The following is a 26,855-nucleotide window of genomic DNA, read 5'->3' on the forward strand; positions in this document are numbered from 1 at the left end:
CGATTTTAATAATTCTGGGCTCAAAATAATCGTCATTACTTACACGAGCGACTTAATGCAGAAACAATTGCAAGTAGTTGAACATTTTTATTTAGCAAAAAAGAAAAAAAATTGAAATTTTTTCGAAATTCAATATTTCAAAAAGTGTATTTTTTTTTTTATAACTTTTTCCAAATCAAGAGGACACCTCAAACTTCCCTCGAGCTGAATGCCCAGTAGCTAAAATGAGTTGTTTTTGAGTAATGAATTTTTGAGTAAAAAACCTGTTTCGCACCTTTTGTTTTTTGGAAAATAAAAAATTTTCAATTACTTTTTCGCAAATGTTTCTACGTGAAGTCGCTTGTGTAAGTAATGACGATCATTTCGCTTCCAAAATCATAAAAATCGGTTCATTTTTGACTAAGTTATGGGCATTTAAAAAAAATTGTTTCTTATATAATGAAAAAAAATCGATTTTGAGCCGACAAAACAAAATTGCCGATAACTCTTGAAAAAATTTTTTTTCGGGCGAACAAAAAAATGCGTGTCTCATTATTTTGACCAGAGAGCAACATATTTGAGTTACATCGAAATCGAAGAACATGACCCGAATAGCCCGGTTGAATTGAAATGGAAAGCATCCATAGACAAAATTACGTTTAGCTGTTATTTGTGTTTTGTTATTCCATATCAGATGCGTTTTTGTTATACCACATTGTATAGTGACTTCACGGAAATGCGTTCGAATGGGATAAAAAGTATCCTATGTCCGTCTCCTGGTTCTAGGCTACCTCTCCACCAAATTTCAGCCAAATCGGTTCAGGCGTTCTTGAGTTATAAATAGTGTCAATATGTTTTTGTATTCATTAGAAAACTCTTACATTTCAATTCGGTGTTTCGAACTCACGCATTTTCATATGTTAGCCAAGCATTCGGCTACAACAAACACAGCCAAATTTCACACTAGTACCTTTTTCAAAGCAGCCACATTGTAAGCATACAAATGAGTTGCAGTCGATATATTTTTCATTTATATGAAATTGCTATGGGTAAAAGAGAGATAGAATTCACGCCGACAAGGGGAAAGGAATATCAAATGAAATATTTGATTTCCCCATTAAAAAACGTTGTATATGCCATTCTGATAATGCGCATGCATTAGAGACTAATAAAATACGTGTACATGTGTTGGAATTTTTGTCGAAAATGCTCAGCACTGTCTTGTAGGGTGTTATCAGAGCCATACATATAATAAATATCCTTATCCTTGCTTCGCTATTCGAGTGCGTGGCTTTCTCAAGCCCTTCTAATTGCATTTAATGTTCGCTGTATTCGTATTGCCAGTTGCAGCGAGTTGTGCGTAGATGCTGCCTTTAGCCAAACCCTTTTGTGCACCTTTGCAAAGCTCCGCATTACGTCCAACCGCCTTATACTTGCACTCATTCAACTTGCCGACATCTGGACCATGCACCAACTGCCTTTGATTGTTGCCCTGCGGCATGTCTGGATTAGCACCATTCCAAGTCACATAGTCAGCGCTGATTGTGTTAAAAAGAAGTGAACAAATATAAAATTTAAAAAAAGGCATATTTAGTGCGTAACTCACAGCAATAAACTCTCATCCGCGCCTTTGGCCAAATCTGCGCAATGTCCGGTTGTGGCGATACGTTCTATAATCGACTTAAACTCCTGACGCTGCTTGAAATTGGCCCCTTCATCGGCGGAAGCTTGTTGCAAAGCTCTATTTTTGTATGAAAATTAGAGGGTAAACAATAATTTTTTATATAATATTATAAAGTAGTTGCCGATGAATAGAAAAAAAACTTAAAAGTTGATCGTGCAGGTTCTGCAATTCCCTTCCGAGTGAGTTTGGTGGAAATTTTCAGGTAATTGAACTGAAATTCACTCGAAAGTTAATTACAAAACCTGCTCGATACGCGTGTGAATAAACACATACAGATGCAACACATATAGACAAATACGAGTCAATGATTAACGAGTAGATGAGTGGATTCAGGAAGAAAGAAAGAATGAAAGCATGCAAGTAAATTCTATAAGTCTATAAAAGTTATGCAACAAAGAAAGTTTTAGAATATTTGATTTGGAATTACGAAAGTGATTCAAAAACTACAAATACTTTCTGAGCGAACTTCGTACTAATTAATAATCGCGTATGTATATATGTATGTATGTATGTTTATACAGGTGTGGTTTAAGGGGTTAGGGGTAGTCAGAATTTTCAAAAAATCGATTTTTTTTTTTTGCATTTTCTTAAAGTATAATGTTTTAAAAATATTGTGTAAAAATTTGAAGTGAATCCGACAAATACTTTTCAAGTTATTCAACAATTAACAAAGGGCGCTCGGCCGCTCCGGAGCCGATAGCAAAACTTTAAATGCGTTTTTCTCAAAACTATGTTTTTCAAACTGGTGAACACTGTAACTTAAAAACCGCTACGTAGATTTCAATAAAATTTATACAGCTTTTGAAAAACATAAAAAACTTGTGCCTGATCGAAGGATTTTTTTTTTTCAAAAATTTCGATTTTTTTTTAACAATTAACTGTTGGTTTTTTTTCTAAAATCTGGAAAAAATTTTCTGAGGCCGCCATTTTGTTCATTTTGAAAAAAAAGCTTCGATCAGGCACAAGATTATCTATTAATAAAACAAATTTTTCTTGTCCGATTGGTTTTAGATGAATCTGCAAGGACTTGTGATGTTCACCGCAAGGGACTTCTGGAGAAACGGGCTTCACACAAACAGCGATAACTTTTGCAATTATTAATTTTTTTTTGAAATTTTGGTGAAGTCAAGTTAAAACATGATGTTTTTATGCTATGTTTTTATTTTTGTTAAATAAATTAATTAAGTAGCAAAAAAAAATTCGTGAAAATCATCATTTTTTCGGGCCTCTGACTACCCCTAACCCCTTAAAGTAACTGAAATGTATAAATATAATTAGAATTTCCATGCCTCTTTTTCAAATGTAAACAATATTAAATTTGTAAAACCTTCTTCAATCCGCATTCCAAATTGGGGCAACAAATTCTTTGAATCGACGAAAGCTTTTCAAAGCTACTAAATGGTGACGACGTGAACACCTCCACGAATGCAGAAATTGACCCGAGTATTGCAGTTTCATTTGATGACAGTGTCGACGTTCTACCGCTTGACCATGACGAGGTCTTGAGACCTATTGCCGAGCTTGAAAACAACAAAGCTGCGGTTGTGGTTGGCCTGCCGGCAGAGCTGTTCAAGGCCGGAGGTGAAGAGCTAACGAAAAGCATGCAAATACTCGTACATAAAACATCGGATGAAAGCTTGCCCAGCGGCTGGCATCTTTGCCTGCTCAGTTCAACCCGCAAGAAAGATGACGCCACGAACTGCGCCAACTACCGTGGGAAAAGTTTTCTCAGTAACGCATAGAAGGTCCGATCAAGCGTATGTTGGAAAAGGCTTAAACCCCACGTCAACAAACTGATTGGACCTTATCAGTGTGGTTTCAGGCCTGGTAAATTTACCATACACATACATAATTGGCCCGTACACCCTTTTTGGGTGTTTGGCCGAGCTCCTCCTCCTATTTGTGGTGTGCGTCTTGGTGTTGTTCCACAAATGGAGGGACCTACAGTTTAAAGCCGACTCCGAACGGCAGATATTTTTTTAGGAGCTTTTTCATGGCAGAAATACACTCGGAGGTTTGTCGTTGCCTGTCGAGGGGCAACTGCTATTAGAAGAAACTTTTTCTTAATTTTTGATCTTTCACCGAGACTCGAACCGACGTTCGTTCTCTGAATTCCGAATGGTAGTCACGCACCAACCCATTCGGTCACGGCCGCCGCCGGTAAATTTACCATCGACCAAATTTTCACATTACGCCAAATCCTGGAAAAGAGCCTTTTCATCGATTATAAAGCTGTCAGCGACAGCACGATAAAGGATCATCTGTATGTCGCCCTGTCTTGAATTGGCTGAATCCAGCTTTGAAGGACCACCACCGCAGTGAGAATTGGCAAAGAACTTTCTAAGCCATTTGAAACGAAGCGGGGTGATCTCTTATCATGCAACTTTTTCAATTTGATGATGGAGAAAATCATTCACGCCCCGCCAATATCGACATCTCCGGCACTATTTTCTATAAAAGTCTTATGCTGCTCGCTTACGCTGATGATATCCACTTTGTTGGCATTAGTCAGCGGGCAGTCAGTGGGTCTTGTGGTAAATGAGGGCGAGACAAAGTGCCTTGTGTCAACAACCAAAAAGTCTGCGGGTATTGGAGAGCAGGTTGTGATTGACAATTACGAGTTCGGCGTAGTCAAGGATATTGTCTATCTAGGATCCAGCATTGAAAAGCAGAGGTCTCTCTCGATGTACGAAAAAAAGCTCTATTAGCCACGGATTCTCTTGGTCTTACTGTACGGTGCTAAGTTCTGGACATTGATGAACACCCATGGACGGTTATTAGGAGGTTTCGAGAGAAAAACTCTTCGCATCCGATTTGCTTGAATGATGGATGTCAAATAAGATGGAACCACGAGATGTACGAGCTGTACGCCGGCATCGACGTAGTGAAACGCATTAAAATTCAGCGGCAGTGCTGACTAGGTCACGTTGAGTGAATGATCAATAACGCTTCAGCAAAGAAGGTGCTCTTTTCGAAATGCGCTAGTGCAACTCGCAAAAAAGGAGGTTCTCAACTACGTTGAAAAGACCAAGTCGACGACGACCTGACCGCCTTTGGTGTTTCTAACTGGCATCAACGCACGCAATGCAGAGGCGAAGGGTGCAACATTTTGATAGCGGTCAAGACCGACCATTGGCTATAGTTGCCAGCCCGGCCCGACAAACGGGGGGGGAGGGGGGGGGGGGGGGAGGGGGTTGGATACGGGGACTTTTTACCCCGAGCCCGGAGTTCTCAAAGGGGCCCGGACTCGAGAGTAATTCGAATTATATGAATTAGACATAATTGGAAAGGGCCCGTATTTGCAATTTTCCCCCGGGGCCCGGATATGCTCTCTACGGCCCCTTTGCCAGCTATGTAAGTAAGTTACTTATGTATTCCCATGACAGATGGACTTACTTCAATGTAACTGCCCGGACTTTTATACCGGCAACTATTTAAGACTGTTTTATTCTGCTTTAACAACAGTGGTAATTCTTGGCAGAATACAAATATTTACAGTTTTGGAAAATTCGGTTCAAACATTGGAGTAAAAACATTGGAACAAGGAATAAAAACTGTTACGATTTTTCATACTGAAACCAAAAAACTATATACAAAGCTTTGATAAGTCAATAGCCATGTGAGGCGAGCACTTCAACCTGAAGATCTCTTCACAAATTTCGCTGAAACTAAATGCTCTCAGGTAATCTAAAAGGACATTTGGTCGTATTGAGACAATCTTTTTTCTTGGCCTACCATTCGAGACCAAGTGCAGTAAAGTCTCTGAGGTCGTGTGGTAAAACCAACCAGAGAGTGAGCAGGCTGCAGTGATCAGTGTGGAAGCGATTAACAAAAACCCGACTGTCGTTTTTAGGTTTTACGACTAAGTGAGTGGAAAGTATTTTGGGAAAATGAATTACTTATTACAGCTTAGTGTTAAAGTTGCCTATATTTGTCCGTTGGGCTGACAAAGTAATGGAATACCGTCTTCTTCAAAACTCTCACTTTTAGTTAGTTAGAGGTAAGCTTGCACATTTCAGTTAGATGTAAGTTTGTAATTATGTTTTCTTGACTTCTTGAAAAGAAATAAAAAAAACGCGAAAAGTGGTTTTAAGTGAGTTTTTGATGCCGCCTCCAAGCGGCAGATGGTTTTTTTTAGAATATTTTGAATAGCAGAAATACCATCGGGTTTGCTATTGCCTGCCGAGAGGCGTGCGCTTCGAGAAAAACTTTTCTATCATTTGGTATTTCATGTCCAAAATGGGTTTGGAACCCGGACCCCAATGAATGGTAGTCATCCATAAACCCTTTTTTGCTATTGGGGCCGACTTCGAATACAATATATTAGTTTGGGGAAAATACATTGTTTTGGCGTAAAATTTTAGGGATAAGTTTCCGCCCTCGTAAAAGAGGTGTCGCGGCTGATACTGTTTTTGTGTTCGCTCTAGTAATACACTGGCGATTTGAAGGTGTATATGTGAGGTCACAACCGCATTAGTTGGCATTCAATATTTATGGTAATCACACTCCATCAAATACAATTTGTAAAGAGTGGTTTCCACGCTTCCAAAGTGGCAATATCGACGTGAGTGATAAAGATCGCGAAGGGGCACCGAAAAAATTCGAAAATACTCAACTACAACAATTATTGGATGAAGACGCATGTCGAGCCCTTGATGATATATCTAAAGAGTTGGATGTTGACAGATCAACTGTCGGTAAATGCTTACATGCGCTGGAAATGGTCCAGAAAGCAGGTAACTGGGTTCCACTGGGATACCGAGAGACGTTGGGTGACGTGTGAGATGCTCCTTGAATGGCAGAGCAGAAAAGGTTTTCTGCAACGCATCGCCACTGGCGATGAAAAATGGATCTATTTGGATAACCCTAAGCGTCGAAAATGTTGGAGCCTACTAGGTGAACCAGGCCCATAGGCAGCGAAAAAAAATGCATGCTTTAAAGGTTAGGTTGTGCATCTGGTTGGGTCTGAAGGGTGTCACTATTTTGAACTCCTTAAACCATTTGAAACCATCACTGGGGATTGTAACCGGCTGCAGTTAATGCGTTTGAAACGAGCTCTGAAAAAAAGCGGCCAAAAGGCAGAATGGGACGGTAGGCCTTGGCAAACTGATTTTGCTGCATGTCAACGCCAGGCCATACGTTGCTAAATCGATCCAAAAATATTTAGAGGGACTGAATGGGAAAATCTTGCCCAACTCGCCGTATTCCCCAGCCATTGCAGCTTCGGATTACCATCTGTTCCGATCAATGCAGTCAGCCTTTATTGGAGAGCGGTTCACTTCTTACGAGAGCATCGCAAACTGGCTCAATGAATGGCTCAAGTCAAAGGAAGTCGGAATCGTATGCTGCCTGAAAAATTGAGTAAAGTAGTAGCTTCCAATAGCACATACTTCACTTAATATCATTTTTTATTTGATTGTTTAAATAATTCGTAACTTTGGCTAAGAAAGGACGGAAACTTATTCCTATACCCTATATAATATATTAAAGAATCTGGAAATATCCATAACTAAATGAATATAGTTATAAATGCATACATACATACAAACATACACATGTCGATTGAGCATAAAATATACTTTAATTTTCAATTGTTTATGTAAAGGTGTAGGAAAGAAGTACCAAATTTTTAAAAACACTTCTCAAGCTCAAATACTGCACCAACCTAATTGTAACTCAAAAATATGTAATGTATTGAAATTAAACAAATATTTTTACCTCATACGAATATTTCAATAAATCCTTATAATTCAATCTACAGTAAGACACTAATACCTATAATAAAAAAATTAAGCAACTTAAAACTCAATCAAGATTTCACACAAACGACTATACACTAAAAATGCAAAATTCAATATTTCTGTACATAACCAAAGGACAGACATGTAAAAGTCATACCATATCAAAATTGGGATTACACACAAACAAAAAAATTAATATTAAAAAGTTAGGTGCAAAAAAAATTATTTAAAAAAATGCAATCTTCTCTGCAAGCACTTCACACTTCAGCTCAGCGTACTTTAGTGAGTCGTGTTTTTCGCGTAAGCGCGTCAATTTCAAGTTTTCCAAAATAGAAGCTGAAGTTTTCGTGGTGAAGGCGGAGGCTGTGGCTGTGGTTGAGGTTGAGTTTGCGGTGCAACATGGTTTGCCATGCAGATATCCTTGGATGCCAGTGGCATACAGATTGCTACGTGACAGAATACTCTTTGTGGTTATCGTTTGATATTTTCCAGAGCTTGGCGTCAACGATGATGGCACAGATGACGATGCTGATGAGAAATCGTGTGATATGTGAAGCTCTTTGAGTGCTTTGGACGGTGACATGGAAGTAGCCGATTTGGAAGCTGTGTCTGCATCAACAGTATCGCTTGCCGGGGCCTGTTCTTGCGCGCTGCTTTCATAGCAAATGGGTGAATTGGAAAGTATAATCTGAGTGGAGGCCGCAGTGGGCGTGGTGAGGTTTATGGAAGGAAACGCAATCTTTTTGCGCATGTTTCGGGCTGAAGTGATTTTTGTAGAGGATTTCAAGGTACTGGATGTAAGTGAAGTTTGCGGTACTGATGTTGATGGTGATGATGATGACGATGGCGATGACGTTGTTGATGATGAAGTTAATGGTGATGTTGTTGATGATATGGCTGTTTGTGGGATATCTTTTGCACAAGCACTATGACGATTTTTGATGTCCTCGTTGTAGTTGTTTAATGGTGTTTTGAGGACAACAGTGATGATGCTGCTTATGAAGTTTAGAATTTTTGAGATAGGAAGAATAATTGCGGGGTTATTAGCGCAAATTAAGTAGATATTGATTGAAGTAACAAAAAAAATATAACAATAAATAAAAAAATAAAAAAATACTTGAAAGCGAAAAAGTGAAGACGCAGGTCAAATAAAATAAGATATAATTTTTAAAACTAAAAATATTGGAAAGTGAATAAATTTTTTGCCGTTTAATGCTAATTAATGGAAGCCTAGAAATCTTTTTAATTTCCAGTAACAGCGATTAGTCACGCAACAAAGAGTTGGAAGATCACTCTTTGGTACTCACATTGTGCGAGCGTAACGAAAGATGAACTATTTTTGAATTATGAATGATTGAACTATTATTGACTTCTCAACGCTTAATTGTACTTATTTACATACATATATTAATTTATACAAATTAAAAAAAAAAATCAAATCAAAAAAAAATTTTTTTTTTTCAAAAAATCAAAAAAATCTATTTTATTTGCTAAGCCGAATAAATAAATACAAATAATATTTTTTGTTTTATTATTGCCGTTGACTTGTCAACTCTTTATTGTACTTATTTTTTTTATATTTATACTAAATTAAGAAAAAACAATAAAAAAATATTTTTTTTCAAAAAAATTTAAAATATTTTTTTTTTTCGCTAAACCGATAAACAAATAATTTTTTTGTTTTGTTTTGTTATTGCCGTTGACTTTTCAACGCTTATTTATATTATATTTATACTAAATTAAGAAAAAAAATCAAAAGAATAATTTTTTTTTTCAGAAGAATATATATTTTTTTTTGTTAAAACGATAGACAACGATTTTTTTTTTTTTGTTTTGTTATTGCTTTTGACTGGTCAACGTATTATATTTATACTAAATTAAGAAAAAATCAAATCAAAAAATTTTTTTTTTTTCAAAAATCCAAAAAATTATTTTTTGTTTCGCTACACCGACAAGCAAATAATTTTGTTTTTGTTTTGCTATTGCCGTTGACTCGTCAACGCGTAATTGTACTTATTTTTATTATATTTATACTAAATTAAGAAAAAATTAAAATAAAAAAAAAAAATTTAGTTTCAAAAAAATCAAAAAATCTATTTTTTTTTTGCTAAACCGATAAACAAACAAAATTTTTTTCACTAAAATCAAAAAAATACTTTTTTTTCGCTACACCGATAAACAAATAAGTTTTTTTGATTTATTATTGCCGTTGACTTTTCAACGCTTAATTGTGCTTATTTTTATTATATTTATACTAAATTAAGAAAAAAAAAATCAGAAGAATATATTTTAACAATAGACAACAATTTTTTTTTTTTTGTAATTGCTGTAGACTGGTCAACGTATAAAATTTATACAAAATTAAGAAAAAAAAAATAAAAAATTTTTTTTTTTTCAAAAAATCAAAAAAATTATTTCTTTTTTTCACTACACCGACAAACAAATAATTTTGATTTTGTTTTGCTATTGCTGTTGACTCGTCAAATCTTAATTGTACTTATTTATATTATATTTATACTAAACCGATAGACAAAAATTTTTTTTTTGGTTTTGCCGTTGTTTTTTTTCCAAAAAGCGATTTTTTCAAACTTTTTTAAAACTTTTTCACTTTCCAAAATCTATAATGTACATAAATCTTGGCATAAGAAAATATTACCTATACTTTTTATTTGCGAATTTCAATAGCTAAAAATTAACAAATAAGCACTAATCTGGCGCATATTCAAAATTTGTACATTTTTAATAAACAGTTTTCAATCGCATTTTTTTTGTTTTTGTATAAATTTTCACATTATTGCAAGAAATCCAATCTTAAATTTCATCAAGAAAAGAAAACAGACACATCAGGAAATTTATTATGAAAGATGAGAGGAGGCAATGGGTGAAACACTTTTGCGCACTCCGAATATATTAACAAATTAAGAAAAAATAAAAGCTTAAAACCAAATGTTGCCTTCACATTAACACTCACCAATGCACACAAAGCAAATCAAACTCACCCATCCTCAGCTACGCCGTCATCAACCAATGCACGCATCTCACTCGTGCCTAAAACCAGCTCCGGTTCTCCTGCTGCATCAGCAGTAGTCAACACAGCGGCCTCAGCAGAATGTTTCTTGGCCTGCAACTCATCCTCTTCCTGCACAATATGGAGAATTTGCACGGCACGATCTTCAGCATAGTTGACCGACTCTAATGCCATGAGGATTATGCGTTCAGCGATCTGTGGATATTTCTCCTTCAGCTGGGCGTGTACTGCAATCAAATGTAATTGTTGTTAATTAAATAATTTCGAGTTTGTGTGTAAACAGCATAAATACTCACTAGTTGCTTTTTCCTCGGTCGTGTACTCCTTCGGGCGTAACGGTATGATTGTCTCATTGCCGGGTTTCTTAGCCGCGTCGAAGCGATGTGTGGTTTTTGGTGGTATAAAATCACGTTTGGTATAACCCATAGAAATAAGTTTCTCAGATGCGGTTTGTACATTGTTATCGGAGCTGGCTAGTATGTCTAGCAGTACCATTTCATCGGCTTTGGGGAAAATGGTTTTCATGTATCTGTGGAATGGGAGGGAGTAAACTACATTGATATGGGCTGAGTTAGCAGAAATGTATGCAGAAATTTGAAGGATTGTTGTTTTTTTTTGTAACATCTAGAAAGTTTCGATAAACAATACTACTAATCAATTGAAGAGAAAAAACAAGTATTAATTGAAAAATATACTGTGCTAAAACAAAAATAATATTTGATGAACTTAGGGCGCCAAAGACATGTTATGCTAAAATTATTAATTAAATATTAAAATTAATTGCTTATGTAAGAAATAAATGTGCTCTAAATGAAACAGACAATAATAGCGCTTAACATTGGCAGCGCTGGAATAGAGTTGCCTGAAATTATTTTTATTTGTGCAATAAGGCCTCTTCTATTCGCTACCTGTCTGCTCGCTAACTCTCTGCTCGACTAAGTTAACGAAAAATTTGCAATTTTAAAAGTAGCAACAAAGTTATCAAGCAAGATTCGCCGCTGGCGAGTATGGTAGTACCTCATAAAATTGGTAAAATTCAATACTATATTTCCGCGCAGCCAAAATATATTTACTTATATCAGTTGCTTCTTATAATCGTCACTTGCAAAGGCTTGGCGGAAAGACGGGGCCTGTTAAATAATAAACGAGAGGTGACAGCTATTAGAAAATAACTTTTTCTAGCATTTGGTGTTTCATGCCCAAGGTTTCGAATCCGGTTTCCGCGGGTTATGGCGGCCTAGCAGCATTGCGGCATTGTTAATAGTTAAAAATCTCGATGTCAGCGGACAATCGGGTGCCTTACGTTAGCTTCGGTAGGAAGTATGACGTTTTGATCTCAGATAGACATCAATAGTTAAGTCCAGAGAACCTATTAACGGGATTGAAGGAAACTTTCTACAATGAAGGCTCCAAAACCAGCGATGGTTATGAATCTGGATGGTACTTAAACGAAGACATTAAGCACTCTTACGCTACAAGACAGTTGCCTACGGTATACTTAACAGAAGTCTATGCCATCTTAAATGTAGCAGACTGGCTAATTGAGAAAAATTATCGGGGTAGTAGTATTGAAATTTGTAGTGACACTCAAGCTCACTGAGAGCCCTTGCTAACCCACGTTGCTCCTCGAAATTAGTCGGTGAATGTAAAACACAACAAACTTTGTCCTTTTTGGGTGCTTGCACACTGCGTATCACAGGGAACGAGTTGGCTGATAAACTGACTAATGAAGGCTCTGCAAGCACACCACTGGGCTCTCAACTCTTTCTAGGTGTCAATTCTGCATGGGTTTAACTATGGATTGACGACTTCATGAGGTCTACCCAGAGACGACGTTGGTCTGAGTTGGGCACCTGCAGAGTAGCCGCCAAGTGCTTTGTGAAAGAACCAAACAGGAAACAAGCGACTTTTCTGCTAAAACTTAGTATGAAAGACCTGAGAGTAGTGGTGGAGGTACAGGACACAATGCTTGCGGCCAGCGCATGGCTGCCATGGAAATCATTGATGACCCAATATTCGTATTCTGCCGTGGGAATGAGGAATCTGCAGCTCATTTTCTTCGTAGTTGTCAGAGTATTGTTAGAGTTCATACTCTTCCTCTTCCGGATCTCCTAATATTCATCAATGAATCCAAAAGATTAGCGGAAGAGTGAGCTCCAACCAATTTCTCCGTCTTACCATCGATACTGTACCTATTGTGTCTCTCTATTGTTTACACTGTAATTTATTCAGGTGTAGTACAAAAGTCTTCCTGATTGAGTGCTTGGACTTGCTCAACCTCCCCCACAAATCTAATCTAATAGTTAAAAATTAAGTTGTGGTATTTCGGAATTTAAAAATAAAATTTTCGCATTGGCAGCTTTTAAATGGGAAACTCAATTTTTTTATTTTAATTATTGTATAAAACTGAATTTAAATTTAATTGAATGTAGTTAAAATCAATGAATTTCCACTTCTGAGCTCGGTGGTTAAACTTGAAGGGCCGATGTTGAATGTGAACCACACCTAAACGTCAAGCTTTTTTCTGCATTTCATTTGATATTTTTCAATTTTAGACTAATTCAATTTGAACCATGGAAAGATACACAATCGAGCAACGCTTTAAAGTTATTCAGGCTTATTATGAAAACGGGTGTTCAAATCAAAATGCATATCGCGCACTTCATCTTCAGTGATGAGGCAAATTTTCACCTCAGTGGATTCGTCAATAAGCAGAATTGCCGCATTTGGGCGAATGATAAAATCCAAAAGTGATTGGCCGGTCAGCAGTTACTGTGAATAGTGTTCGCTATCGTGAGATGATAACGAACTTTTTATGGCCCTAATTGGAAGATATGGATGTGGACGATATGTGGTTTCAACAGAACGGTGCCACTTGTCACACAGCTAACGAAACGAAGGTTCTTTTGCGCGAAGAATTTGATGGCCGAATAATCTCACGTCGCGGCGATGGCAATTGGCCGCCAAGATCATGTGATTTGACACCGTTGGACTTCTTTCTTTGGGGTTATTTGAAAGAAAAGGTGTACGTCGATAAGTCAGCAAAAATTCAAGAGCTAAAGGATGAGATAATTCGGCACATTAACGGCATAGAACCTCAATTATGCCTCAGCGTCATCGAAAATTTGGACCATCGGATGGAGGTGTGCCGCCGAGGCTGCGGCAGCCATTTTGCCAATATTTTTTTCCACACGTAATTAAGCCATATCAGTATTATCATAATTAAGAGAAATTACAATAATTTCTTGAAAAAATTGTTTTTGATTCAAAATAACACCGGCCCTTGAAACTTAACCACCCTTTATAATTTAAATATACTTTGAAGAAGATGTGATAGAACCAGTCACAGGGCTAGCATGGCTGCTAATGCCATTAAGTGCAACTCCCTTTTTTCTTTTTTTTTTGTATAATGGATTCAGCTGATGCTTCTTATATTATTAAAAAAAAATCGATTTTGAGTCGAAAAAGAAAATTGCCGATAAAGCTTGAAAAAAATTTTTTTTGGGCGAACAAAAAATTACGTGTCTCATTATTTTGACCAGAGAGCAACATATTTGAGTTACATCGAAATCGAAGAACATGACCCGAATAGCCCGGTTGAATTGAAATGGAAAGCATCAGCTACAACTACAAGAAATTAATTACTTTTGAAAAACATTTCTTTTATTGTTGTCTAAATTTTTTCTCTCCCTTCTGCTTCCTACAGCAGTCTTACGAAATGGGTGTATCAAGAGCTTTTAGAATTTTCTTCGTACTACGCAGTAAAAAGGCCCAAAAAATCAGATAAATTAAAATAAGATTAATAATTTTGGTTTTTTTTTAATTTATCATTTTTTTAAGTATTGGCAGTTTTAAGGGTACTTTTAAGAATAGTTAAATATATTTTCTCTTAAATAAAGCATAGAGCATAATTTATTGGACGCCCTATCATATGAATCCCGTTTACTTCTAATTAAACTCAAACAGCTCGAAACAAGAAGATCGATTTTGTCGCTATCTTTTTTGCTTAATATAATATTATCAGGGGGGAAATTGTCTCGTCCTCTTTTCTAAAAATGACTAATTTCTCAGTCTCTACCAGGTCTTGACGTAATGACCCATTTGAATGGGTGCAGAACAAATTATGCTTGCAATGCTCCAATTGCGCGCTCTCTTCATAAACTCAATGAGATCTCAAATTCTATTGAATTTGATTTTACTTTGTCGAAACTATGTTATTCTGCTCAAATAAACTGTCTAATGTAATTAAATTTTTTAATAATGAAATTTTTGTAGTATTTAGGGACTAGGAAATATTGTAATTTAACTTAATATTTTTTTTTTTTTAATTCACTTTTGTTACTGTTTAGTAACTAGTCAGTAAGAACAATAGTTTATTGATTTTTGAAATTGAAAAAATAAACTAATTAAAAGAGATTAAATTAAAAAGATTAAATAATATCAAATTGCTTACATTTCTACCAAATTTACGGAAACATGCATTTTATCCTATGCAAATTGAATTATTATTTTTAAAGTGCTGACGTTACGGGTAAATAAAAAAAGAACATAAAATAAAAAAAATGTAGGGGGTTTTTTTTTTGGTCATAGTGGTCTTTCAAAAGTGACGTCTAGATGTGAGTAGTGAATAATTCCTAGAGGGTAAGTTTTTTAATGTCATCTTTCATTAATTGTCAAGTAGACAGATGTAGAACGTTAAAACGCGTTAAAATTATTGAAACTTATTAAAAAATTGTGGATCTTTAAGGGGATATATACAGCTAGAATTTTCAAACAATCGATTTTTTTATTTTATTATCTTAATTTACATAAAGGGTTTTTCAATAAGGGCGGGTAGATGTTGAAATGGAATAAAATGGCGTTTGCTGTGTGGCACGTAGCACCGTCCTGCTGGAACCATATGTCGTCTAGGTCCATATGGTTCAATATGGGCCATAAGAAATTGGAAGGGCCACCACGTCTACCGAAAAATGGGCGCAATGCTCGCAACGTTTGCGTTAATGAACACTCATTTTGATAATAAAGTTTTATCATTTGAACGTGCTGTTCAATCGTGTAACTTGCCCTGATGATTTAGCATAAACAACTGAATAATAACCAAAAGATTTGACAGATGTCATCAAAACAAAATGGCTGCCACAGGGCGCCAAAATAGACCCACGCCAATTGAAAAACCCTTTATATTTAAGAATACACACAGAAAATTTAAGATGGTTCCGGTGAATATTTTCGAAGTTACACGCAAATTGGAAAATGCGTTTCAGAGTGCTTGAAAGTTCAAATAACTTTTTTATTTTTGACATATTTATTTTTCTTTTTTTGTAGGTTATAATTGAATTGTTGGAAATTTATTATGGTACCCTACAGTACTATACAATGCGTTAAAATTATCGAGTTTTTCTATTCTTACACAATTAGTCACACAAATTGATTTTTTAAATAATGTCGGATGAAGCGCATTTCCATTCAAATGGTTATGTCAACAAACAAAACTGTAGATTGTGGGGCTCTGAAAATCCAAGGGCAACACAGCAACATCAGTTGCACCCACCTAAATGTATTATTTGGTGCGGTGTTATGGCCAACTCTAGTGGCCGGTACATATTTCTGCGAAAATGAGGATGAAACGCCGCAATCGATTTCAGGAACTTCTTACAGAACATTGATTGAAAACTTTTTGCGGCCAATGGCGGAGCAGTATCCTAATTTGTGGTTTCAACAAGATGGAGCAACTGCACATACTGCTAGGCAAACTATGGACCTGCTGCGTGAAATTTTTGGCGAACGTCTGATATCTCAAAATTCAGATTTCTCTTGGCCACCTCGTTCGCTAGATTTGACTGTGCCCGACTTCTTTTTATGGGGATATTTATAAGACAAAGTGTATCTTAATAAACCAGAGACTACTAGACAGCTGAGGCAAAATGTTCGTGTCGAAATACTGAGCCTTCCACCACAAACAATATGTGGTGCAATGGAAAACGCGTTTAAAAGAGCCAATCTTTGTATCGAGAAAAATGGTGCACATTTGGCTGATGTAATATTCCATACAAATGGCTCTGGTGGTGAACGAGGAGAAAACGAAGTACCTCCTGTCTTCAAACAAACAGTCGGCGCACTCGCGTATCCGCTCCCACGTCACTGTTGACAGTTATAATTTCGAGGTTGTAAAAGACTTCGTTTATTTAGGAACCAGCATTAACACCGATAACAATGTCAGCCTTGAAATCCAACGTAGAATCTCTCTTGCCAACAAGTGGTACTTTGGACTGAGTAGGCAATTGAGTAGTAAAGTCCTCTCTCGACGAACAAAACTAACACTCTACAAGACTCTCATCATGCCCGTCCTAATGTATGGCGCAGAAGCTTGGACGATGACAACATCCGATGAAGCGACGCTTGGAGTGTTCAAGAGAAAGATTCTGCGGAAGATTTTTGGACCTTTGCACGTTAGCAACGGCGAATATCGCAGACGATGGAACGATGAGCTGTATGAGCTTTACGACGACATAGACATAGCGCAGCGAATAAAGATCCAGTGGCTACGTTGGCTGGGTCATGTCGTCCGAATGGATACAAACGCTCCGGCTTTGAAAGTATTCGATGCGGTACCAGCTGGTGGTAGTAGAGGAAGAGGAAGGCCTCCTCTGCGTTGGAAAGATCAGGTGGAGAAGGACTTGGCTTCACTTGGTGTGTCCAATTGGCGCCGGTTAGCACGAGAAAGGAACGACTGGCGCGCTTTGTTAAACTCGGCCAAAATCGCGTAAGCGGTTATCGCGCCAATTAAGTAGAAGAAGAAGAATATTTCATACATAATTTCCATAAAATGTTTGAAATGCATAAAAACAATTAACCAAAATTAATTATTATTGCAAAAGTTATTTGTGTTTAACATTAGTAGGTCTTATTTGGCCCACTCTGTACAAGGCCGGAGCTTTAAACGCGTTTTTCTCAAAATGGTATTTTCAAAGTCGGTGACCAACATTACTCGAAAACGGCTAAACCGATTAGTCTCAAATTTTAACAAGAGCTTCTTCAATATATATTTTTAGTAATTAATCAAAGATTTTTTCGCACCGATTAAACATTTTTTTTATAAACAATTTATTAAAACATAATTTTTATTATTAAACAATTTTGGTCAAAAATCAGTTTTTTTTTTAGAAACCTCCATTTTGCAAAAAAATTTATTTTGCTTATTCCTTCGATTATTTGCTAGATCTAACATTACTTTAACGAAATCTGTTTGGTTTTTTTTTAATTTCAGAGGAACCAGTTCAGAGATTTAGTGGTCACCGCAAAACGTCTCTTTTGAGAGGAGCTCCCGAAGATCGGCTGTAGCTCCTTTGCAAATAAATATTTTTACTAATACTAAGTCTCAAAAATGCAGTTAAAAGATAACATAATATGTGTACAAGTTTTTAGTTAAAAAATTTAAAAGTTTTGTCAGAAAAAATCCTGGGAAATTCCCCCTTTTTTCGGCCTTCTAACTGTATATAACCTCTCAAGAGCAACATATCGCAAAATTCGTGCTTTGTTTGGTGAAAATAATCCTTCGAATAAGTCAGCAATTCAAAGGATCGAGAAAAAATGTCAAGAAGCTGATCTAGTCGAGCCTAGAAAAAGGACTGGCAGACCAATAACTGGACGTTCTGTTGAGAATATTCCTGCCTGTAGCGCGAAGTGTAGCTGAACAACGCTCAACATCGATATCTCGACGTTCTCAGCAGCAATTGGGCATTCATGAATCGGTTGTTCGACTGTTTGGCGGATTTTATCTGCAGATGTGCTCATGGTGGGCATTTAAATGATGCGATTTTTTGAATAAAAATAGTGAAACCTGAAAGAATCTAAATTTTTACATCTTTTATTTCAAAATAACATCTAGGCGCGTATTTTGAAAGACCTTTAAGGTAAGCATTGGACGCTATTACTACAGGTATTGAAAAAAAAAGAAATGAATAAGCACAACAAAAAATTGCTAATGCAGAAAACCGAAACACACATACTAAAGCAAAACCTTGTGTTATACATATGTATGTATGTATAAGTATATAGCACATATGTACAAGCATAGTATATAAATAAATTCATTGGCGGACCTCAATTTCATCTTCGGTGACGAATGCGGTTTTGGTGAACTACGCCACTGTTCGAAACGCGGCGAACCCTGATGGAACGGCATAGCCGCTGCAGCAGCTGCAGCCATATAACCGCCCCCTCCACCGCCACCAACGCCACCATGTACGCTCGTGACACTACCAAAACGTCCGCCCGGAGTGGGAGTACCGGTGCGCGTGGTGCAACTAGCAGCAGTGGCACTACCATTTACACCGCCAAAATGTGCAACATTTCGTGAAGACATGCCCCTATCCAGGCGGCGCGCTGGTGGTGTCATATGAAAAGCTGAATTGCTATGGTATAGATGGCGTTGGGCCGGCGGTGTTACATACGGGCCAGGCATGGTGACCGGATGCTTCTCCACTTGCAAAGCGCTTATGACGACTGCCTCGCGATTGTAATACCTGTGCGTCAAATGGTCGAGTGTTGTATGTGAAAGTGTGTAAGTGTATTTGTAAGTGTTACAACAACACAAAGGGAGGTTAGTTGGCGGTGTTAGATTTTTAATGAATAAATATGTATGGATGAGTGTATGTGTGTATGTGTTTGAGTAGTTAAATGTTAAATGTATTTGTTGGTTTGGTTAAAAACACATTTGATTTGCAAACGGGACGGTAAGCGTGTAAAAGCGAAAGATTTCTTGTGATTAGTACAATGGAAGACATTTTCAAAAGTTTTGAGTGCACTTTCAAGTCGAATCGGGGCACTTACTTTTTAAGTAACAGCCGTATATGATCCTCGCTAGCGGTGGGAAACATGTTTTGTATTTTATTTACAACCGCATCCGTGTCTATGGGGTTTGTAAAGGAAGTCTCCTGTATGGTTGAACGGCGTGACATATTACCTAAGCGCGGCGTCTGCGTCAATAATGAGCGCGGCAATGGCAGCGGTGATATTTCCTGTAATATGAAGAAAATGTCCATAAATATGCGTAAACGTAAAGTGGCGCGTTGGACTAGACACTCACCAAATTTCCACGCGAAGACAGCAAAGGACTGGAGGACATGTTATGCAAACTTGTGTTGGTGCCAGGGCCGGCCTGAAAAGCACGCATTGCTGGCAAATTGTTGCTTGGATACACATGATAGGGTGAGCCATGCACTGGCTGTACAAACAAATGCGCGCATACACAGGGTGAACAGGAGGCGGCGAAAAGGCGAAATACAAAATCAAGCAAATGAATAGGAGAGAAGCAAACTCGTTATAAAAGTGCCCACTCATAAGGATATGTACTCGTATGTACTTACATACATATATGCACTTGCACACATATTTGCATACACGCATGCACATAACATCACATAATTTACCTGCATTGCTATGGATTCGGTGGAGCAGCGCTCATTCTGCAACTGTTTGTAACGCGCACGCGGATCCTCCAACTGCATCGCCTTGGTAAAATAATTTACATAGTAACTGCGGAGATAGAAAATTAACAACAATTAAATACAAATAAAAATGCCTCTACTTCTTGTGCATAACAACAACTACTATGGGCAATTAAATCACTGTGTGTGTGTATATTATACGGCTGCATGCATTCGGCAATGGAAGTGGCCTAGAACTGGCATATTCCTCTCCTTGATATCGACTCTACGCACATCAAAAGTTGAAGGCTTTCTATACTCATCCGCACGTACACACATTCATATAGCGGAAGAGATTCACGTAAAAGGACAAGGACATTGCGTTGCCTTGGAAAATTGTTTTGTGTGCTTGTATGTGTCTATAAAAGCAAAGTTTGCGGACGCATCTGTATTTGTGCACAAACTTTGAAAACTACGTATATACCTGCATGTGTGTGTGTGTGTAAGCTCAGCAGGCAGAGTTGCCAAACGTAATTTACAATAACGATTTGGTGTTAAAAAAACGTTTCAAAGGAAAATGGAGTGGTTTATTTTTAGGTTGGTTTTTTAAGTTCGGTGCTCGAATTTCGTTCTTTATTTTCTTTCTTTATTCAAGTCAAAGGTAGCAACGTAAAATAAAAATAATCATTTGTGGTGTGCATCTTCTTGTTGAAGGGACCTACAATTTTAAGCCGACCCCGAACGGTAAATGCTTTTTATGAGCAGCTTTTTCATGGCAGAAATACACTCGGAGGTTAGCCATTGCCTGCCGATGGTCGACTGCTATAAGAAACAACTTTTTCTATTATTTGCTGTTTTATGCGCGGACATTTGAAGCTACGCACTCCCGAATGGTAGTCACGCACCAACCCATTCGATTAAGGTGGCCAGTAACAACTTGATTGACTAAATTTACAGGTTACATAGCAAAAATTTAAGAAATAAAATTAAATACATAGTTTATCAGACAAAAAAAAAGTAAGGCTCAATAAGTGACGGGAACAGTTGCCTTGGCATCACAAAATCAAGATAAAGACTTCTAGAAAGCCGATTAAACTCTGCAAGACCTCAAGGCGCGAAATTGAGGTAATTAGATCTGAGAACTTCAACACGAAATGGATTATAAGAGCGAAATACTCTATTGGGAACATTGGAAGTTATTTGGCAGAGTAGACCTGAACAGTCAATGGTGCTCTGAACAAGTCGCCGGTTCTCATGTGATAAAATATGAAACTATGGATTTTTTATATTCAGTACAAATTTTTAAAGCACTTCACAATTGCAAGTTACTTTATTTCATAGGAGGAAAGTTCAGCTATGATTTTTTTCCATTTTTAGAAAACATTAAGAAGAATAAAGGTGAGGTACTTACAGGTTGTCAAGAAAATATTTTGACATACTAAAGCATTATTTTATTTATTATGCCAATTATTTGCACGTACCATAGCTTTTTACTGAATTTGGAGAGACTTTCAAAACTATTTCATTAACTAACATACAAGGGGAAGTACAAAATAAACAAGACTGGCGTCATAAAAATATTTTTGATGGCGCCATCTTTTAATGAGTTAGTGCGTTGGAAGTTACATCCCTCGCTGACTTGCTTGGTGACATTCGGTTCAGTCGAAGCGACGTTATTGCGTCTAAAGTGTCAGTCTGTTTGTGTCATCGGTACAAAAATGAGTTTCGAACAAAGAGCAAAAAGCTCCCAGCTAATCAAATTTTGATTTAAAATCGGTAAAACCGAAAATTACCGAAACATTTGAATTGATGAAAAAAATTTATGGCGATTATTGTTTATCTCGTGCCAGAGTTCATGGGTGGTTAACACGTTTTAAGATGGTTGTGAGGACATAAATGCCAATGAACATACGAGCCGCCCAAAATCAGTAATCACCGAAAGGTCCATCGAAATCGTTCGTAAATTTATCAAAAATGAAAGGAAATCATCGTTCAAATTCATGGAATCGGAATTGAATATCTCCAAAATATCGATTTATCGCATTTTAACTGATCATTTGGGCTTACTCATCAGGTCTGTGCACGTTAACTGAGGACTAAAAATTGCTCAGAATTCAACATTCGAAAGACCTCATTAAAGAGGCGAAAAAAGACGTAAGCTTCCTTTACAACACTGTAACTGGTAATAAAACGTGGTGTTTCCAACATGAACCTGAAACTAAGCGTCAAAGTGCCCAATGAAAGTACCCAGACGAGCCACCACCCAAAAAAATCGCGTTTGGAGTAGTCAAAAATTAAATCGATGCTCATTTGTTTTTACCATTCCAAGGGAATTGTCCACAAGGGGCTCGTGCCAACGGACCAAACCGTCAATGTAATTTTCTATCTTCGCGTTTTGAAGCGCTTGTTGCATCGCTTTCGTCGAATTCGCCCTGAATACCGCGAAGGAGGAAGTAGGCGCTTTTTACATGATAATGCATCATCTCATCGATCCACTCTTGTGACTGATTTTTTGACTAGAGATCGCGTTTTAATCATAAATCACTCATCGTATTCGTCTGATATGGCTCCCTGTGACTTCTACCTATCCGGAAAATTGCATTTGACCATGAAAAGAAAACGTTATGCGTCCGTAGAGGCCATCTAAAAGGCTTGTACCGACATCCTGAAGGTGATTCCGGACTCCGATCAATGACCTAAAACACTCTTTCGAAAAGCTTTTAGATCGCGCAAAACAGTGTATTGAGGCCAGAGGGGACTATTTTGAATAAATAAAATCGAAGTCATCAGAACGAAGCTCCTGTACTTTCTATTTTAGCTCAGCCTTGTTTATTTTGGTCTTTACCATGTATTTCTGCCTGGAAGATTGTTGGGTAGAAATCCATTGGACTGATTTTTTGAATTTAGGCCCATTGATTCCCGCCCCTGTTCTACCATCATTTAATTTCGTTCCATCCGTGTGCCATATCTGGGATACGAGTTTGAAGGTGATAGAATTATTTTTCCAGACCGTACGTTTGTTAATGAGAGATTAGAAGTTCCTGAAGAGAATGGGTGTGGGAGATAATGCATCTATCCTAAAAAGAATAGGAGTATGTCGGAAGTCTTGTAAGATCTTTAGATGCTCTTTCATATCTTCGCTTTTTAGGTCGGAATTGCTTTTTAGTTTTAAGGTGCTCAACGTGCTTCTTTTTCAATTAAGATGGGAAGCGATGGTATGCAAAGGTGCCCTAATGTGTCAGGTGGACATGTTTTCATATCTCCTGTTATACGGACGCAGATGAGGCGGTACAACGTGTTGAGATTATTTCTACGGCCACCGTAGCCGAATGGATTGGTGCGTGACTATCATTCGGAATTCAGAGAGAATGTGGGTTCGAATCTCGGTGAAAGACCAAAATGAAGAAAAAGTTTTTTTCTAATAGCGATCGCCCCTCGGCAGACAATGGTAAACTTCCGAGTGTATTTCTGCCATAAAAAAGCTCCTCATAAAAATGTCTGCCGTTCAGAGTCGGCTTGAAACTATAGGTCCCTCCATTTGTGGAACAACATCAAGATGCACATCACAAATAGGAGGAGGAGCTCGGCTAAAGACCCAAAAAGGGTGTACGTACGCGCCAATTATATAAGTTTTACTCTCACAAGTTCAGCAAGCGTCAGTAATGAAATCTAACTGAAATTGAGTGAGCCATGAAGAAGAAAAAAGGCCATAAACTAAAGAAAACCAAGCTGAATAAGTTCTTCATTGAACTCGTTTTGTTGCATGACACAGAAAATTTGGTTTCATATTGGCGAATAATGTCGGAAAATATTAAAAATCATGCGTTTCTTGGTTTACTAAGAATAACTAAATAAATTTAGGGTTTTTGGGATAAGCATGCATTAAGTATGTATGTATGCATGTATATATGTATGTATGTATGTATGTATGTACATATGTATGTATATATAATTGTAGTGCATATTAAACCGTTTGGCAATCTTTGTAGCATCTCTGCCCAAAAACCACATTCGCGTTAGATCTGGTATAGATTTAAATGACTTTGACTACATGCGCACTTAGCATTTACACATACATACATACTATATATTCATACTAAATAAATACAGACATAGGTACATATGTATGTACTTATGCCGACGAAAAGTCAAAGCCCTTGAGTTAAACAGCAATTTAGCCCGTTCGGTGTAATTTTTTGCACGACAGAAGTTAAAGACCTTTGTGGCACATTTTTCTTGCGGCGCATGCATTTGAATTCATTAACATTTTTTATTATTTAAATTGTGACACGCGATAAAGCACCACTTATCTATGAAGTGTAGTCAGTTGTAGGTTTACAGGAAAATTTTCAAGGATTGCAACTGAGCAGTGATGACAGGGAGTAAGTCACTTGACATTTTTCCGTTGTCGATTGAAGCTAAAGTCATGTGAATATACAAATGAACACATATGTGAATGCGTATGTATGCACGTGTTATACATGCGAAAGTATATTTCATCTCATTAAATAAATTTTAAAACATACATACGCGCATACAGTGTTCCCTAAAGCTCAACGAATGAATCTATTTTTCCTTTTTTTTTTGGGTTCTGAATTTAGAAGCTTTTCGTGCAATTTAATATAACTTTTACAATTTGTACTCGGACTTTATCCTAAGAAAAAAAGAAGGATATTGGTTAATCGTTAATCGCCTGCAAGTATGCAACAAGTTTCGCTTTTGCTTACCATTTGACTCGCCTAGCACATAACTCTCAAATGGTTTATGAGCAAGACTATTCTCAAGAATCCTTCGAGCCGCAAGGCTCAATAAATTTGTTAAATGTTAGTTAACCTCAACACATTGCGCTAACCTACCCACAAGAGGCATCAGCGCCGAACTCCCAAGAGCAAGACTCTTTAAGGAGTAGTCGACAAAGTGTAGGCGACGAAAGGTTCAAAGATACGATGCACTAGACAGAGCTATTCGAACAGCGACGTGACGTCTCCTGATATATCCGCTACAACACCTACATAATGAGGCACAGATGCTTCCTGTGAAGGAGCACAACAAACTGTTCAGCAAACAGTTTCTTCTAGGGTGCTATCCAATGTAGACACCTGCTTGCGACGAGATCCAGGTCGAAACAAATTGACAACTACCGGACCGGACAGTGTTTAGGCAGGCAATTAACAACATTCATCGGGAGACACTTACCACCGCCGACTAACTGCCGTAATCGGAGCCCAACCACAACCCATGGCAGATGATGTGCTCTAGCTAGCTCGATAAGCCTGCGTAATCTTGGCACAATAACGTTCTGGATACAGGAGCAGGTTAAACTCCTACCTATCCAGAACTGACCCCGACATACCAAACATATGTCCAGCATGTGAAGACACCCCGCACGACACTAACCACCTTTTCACATGTCCCATCAAACCCTCTCATCTATCACCTCTCTCCTTCTGGACCCAACCTGTGGAAACAGCAAGTTTCCTGGGCCTACCGTTAGATGAGCTAGACGAAGACGTCCGGTAAGCTTCGCTACACTGACAGGGTTAAGTATACTGCTACAACAACAACAACTAAAGGTTAAAAAAATGTTGAAAAATTCCACGAAAAGATATCAAACTTGAAAAAATAACCCCTTAAAAATAGTACACTACTCACCCACTCCCCTCCGCTCTCTACCTCGACCCCCACATTCTTGCTAAGCGGGATTTTTATATGTTTCATAAGTATAGGTATATTTAGTAATTCCATCAAGTCGTCCAAAGTGGATTTGTGCGTGACTACCATTCGGAGGATCCAAGTTCGAAGAGTATTTTGAGCCCGAACCATCAATTATTAATATTTTTTTAACAGTGATTGTTATCTGAAAACTTGGCATTTCTCCGAAATTTTTATTGTTGTTCAACTTTGAAGATTTTTTTCTTCTAAAACATAAAAATATATGTGCTGAATTTGGAAAACTCGGGCAATTAGATTTTGGGGTTATTTGGTCACAATCCATTGAAGCGCCCAGGAAAGCATCCCAAATCACGGTTACTAATTTTTAAACCATCCTGATGTTTTGCGTAATCTAACTAACCCAATGCGACGGTACCTAGATTGTCGAGATCTTCAAAGAAAGGGTATTTTAAAGATCCTACTCGCTTTGACCGAAATCGCTATTAGAAACAAATATTTTCCATCATTTAATGCTTAGTGTCGGGATTTCGAACCTGGGCATTTCCGAATGATAGTCACGAACGAGGCCATTCAATAACGGTAACCGCCGGTTTAGTTGTACTAATTTCCGTTCTAATCATTCGCATAACTCTTAGAAAATTTATTGGCAGCTGGTCCGAAGTCTAGTTAATGAGTATTCGTGTTCAGAATACTTTGCAGCTGTACTTGTCAATCCAGTTCAAAGTCAATAACGATTAAGAAAGATCGCAGAGTGCTAAGAAATAATTCTGAAGAGGTACTCGTTTTTGTTCACCGATCGCAGGTAATTTACAAGCCGTTGACTAACGAATTGACCGAAGCCAAGAAATGTTTTGACGAACTCGGAGTATTTAAAAACAGGTTTTGGAAGAAAGCTATTTAGGATAAATAAAATGTGATACTACTGAGGAAAGGTCTAAGTAGTAAAGTCTTCTCTCGACGAATAAAACTAACACTCTACAAGGCTCTCATCATGCCCGTTCTAACGTACGGCGCAGAAGCTTGGACGATGACAATATCCGATGAGACGTACATGGAGTGTTTGAGAGATAGATGCTGCGGAATAGTCTTGGACCTTTGGATTAGCAGTCTGAGCTTAACGACTACATAAATATAGCGCGAATAAAGATCCAGCGGCTTCGTTGGCTCAATGGATACAAAAGCTCCGGCTCGTAAAGTTTTCGATGCGGTACCAGTTGGTGGTAGCAGAGAAAGAGGAAGAGCTCCTCTGTGTTAAAAGGATCAAGTGGAGAAGGACTTGGCTTCACCTGGTATGTAAAACTGGCGCGGGTTGGGCCTAGAAA

The 26,855-nt window shown here is 37.6% G+C and overlaps 1 protein-coding gene across 4 annotated transcripts in view; it reads right to left on the reverse strand.

The window, feature by feature from the left end:
- Positions 1-922: 922 nt before the first annotated feature.
- The window catches only part of LOC129242471 (uncharacterized), a 30,211-nt gene continuing 4,278 nt past the window's right edge, over positions 923-26,855 (reverse strand). The window contains exons 2-10 of one of the 4 annotated variants that reach the window (XM_054879121.1): positions 19,864-19,969; positions 19,521-19,658; positions 19,265-19,452; positions 18,535-18,957; positions 10,729-10,961; positions 10,404-10,659; positions 7,683-8,396; positions 1,586-1,720; positions 923-1,517 (exon numbers count right to left, since the gene is read on the reverse strand). In XM_054879121.1, the coding sequence (XP_054735096.1) occupies positions 1,286-1,517; positions 1,586-1,720; positions 7,683-8,396; positions 10,404-10,659; positions 10,729-10,961; positions 18,535-18,957; positions 19,265-19,452; positions 19,521-19,658; positions 19,864-19,969 (2,425 nt within the window). In that variant the 3' untranslated portion in view covers positions 923-1,285. The remainder of the gene's footprint in view (positions 1,518-1,585; positions 1,721-7,682; positions 8,397-10,403; positions 10,660-10,728; positions 10,962-18,534; positions 18,958-19,264; positions 19,453-19,520; positions 19,659-19,863; positions 19,970-26,855) is intronic. The other 3 variants (XM_054879122.1, XM_054879124.1, XM_054879125.1) reach the window with 3 other exon arrangements.

Source organism: Anastrepha obliqua, chromosome 3 (genome assembly GCF_027943255.1).
Source record: "Anastrepha obliqua isolate idAnaObli1 chromosome 3, idAnaObli1_1.0, whole genome shotgun sequence".
Lineage (NCBI taxonomy): Eukaryota > Metazoa > Arthropoda > Insecta > Diptera > Tephritidae > Anastrepha > Anastrepha obliqua.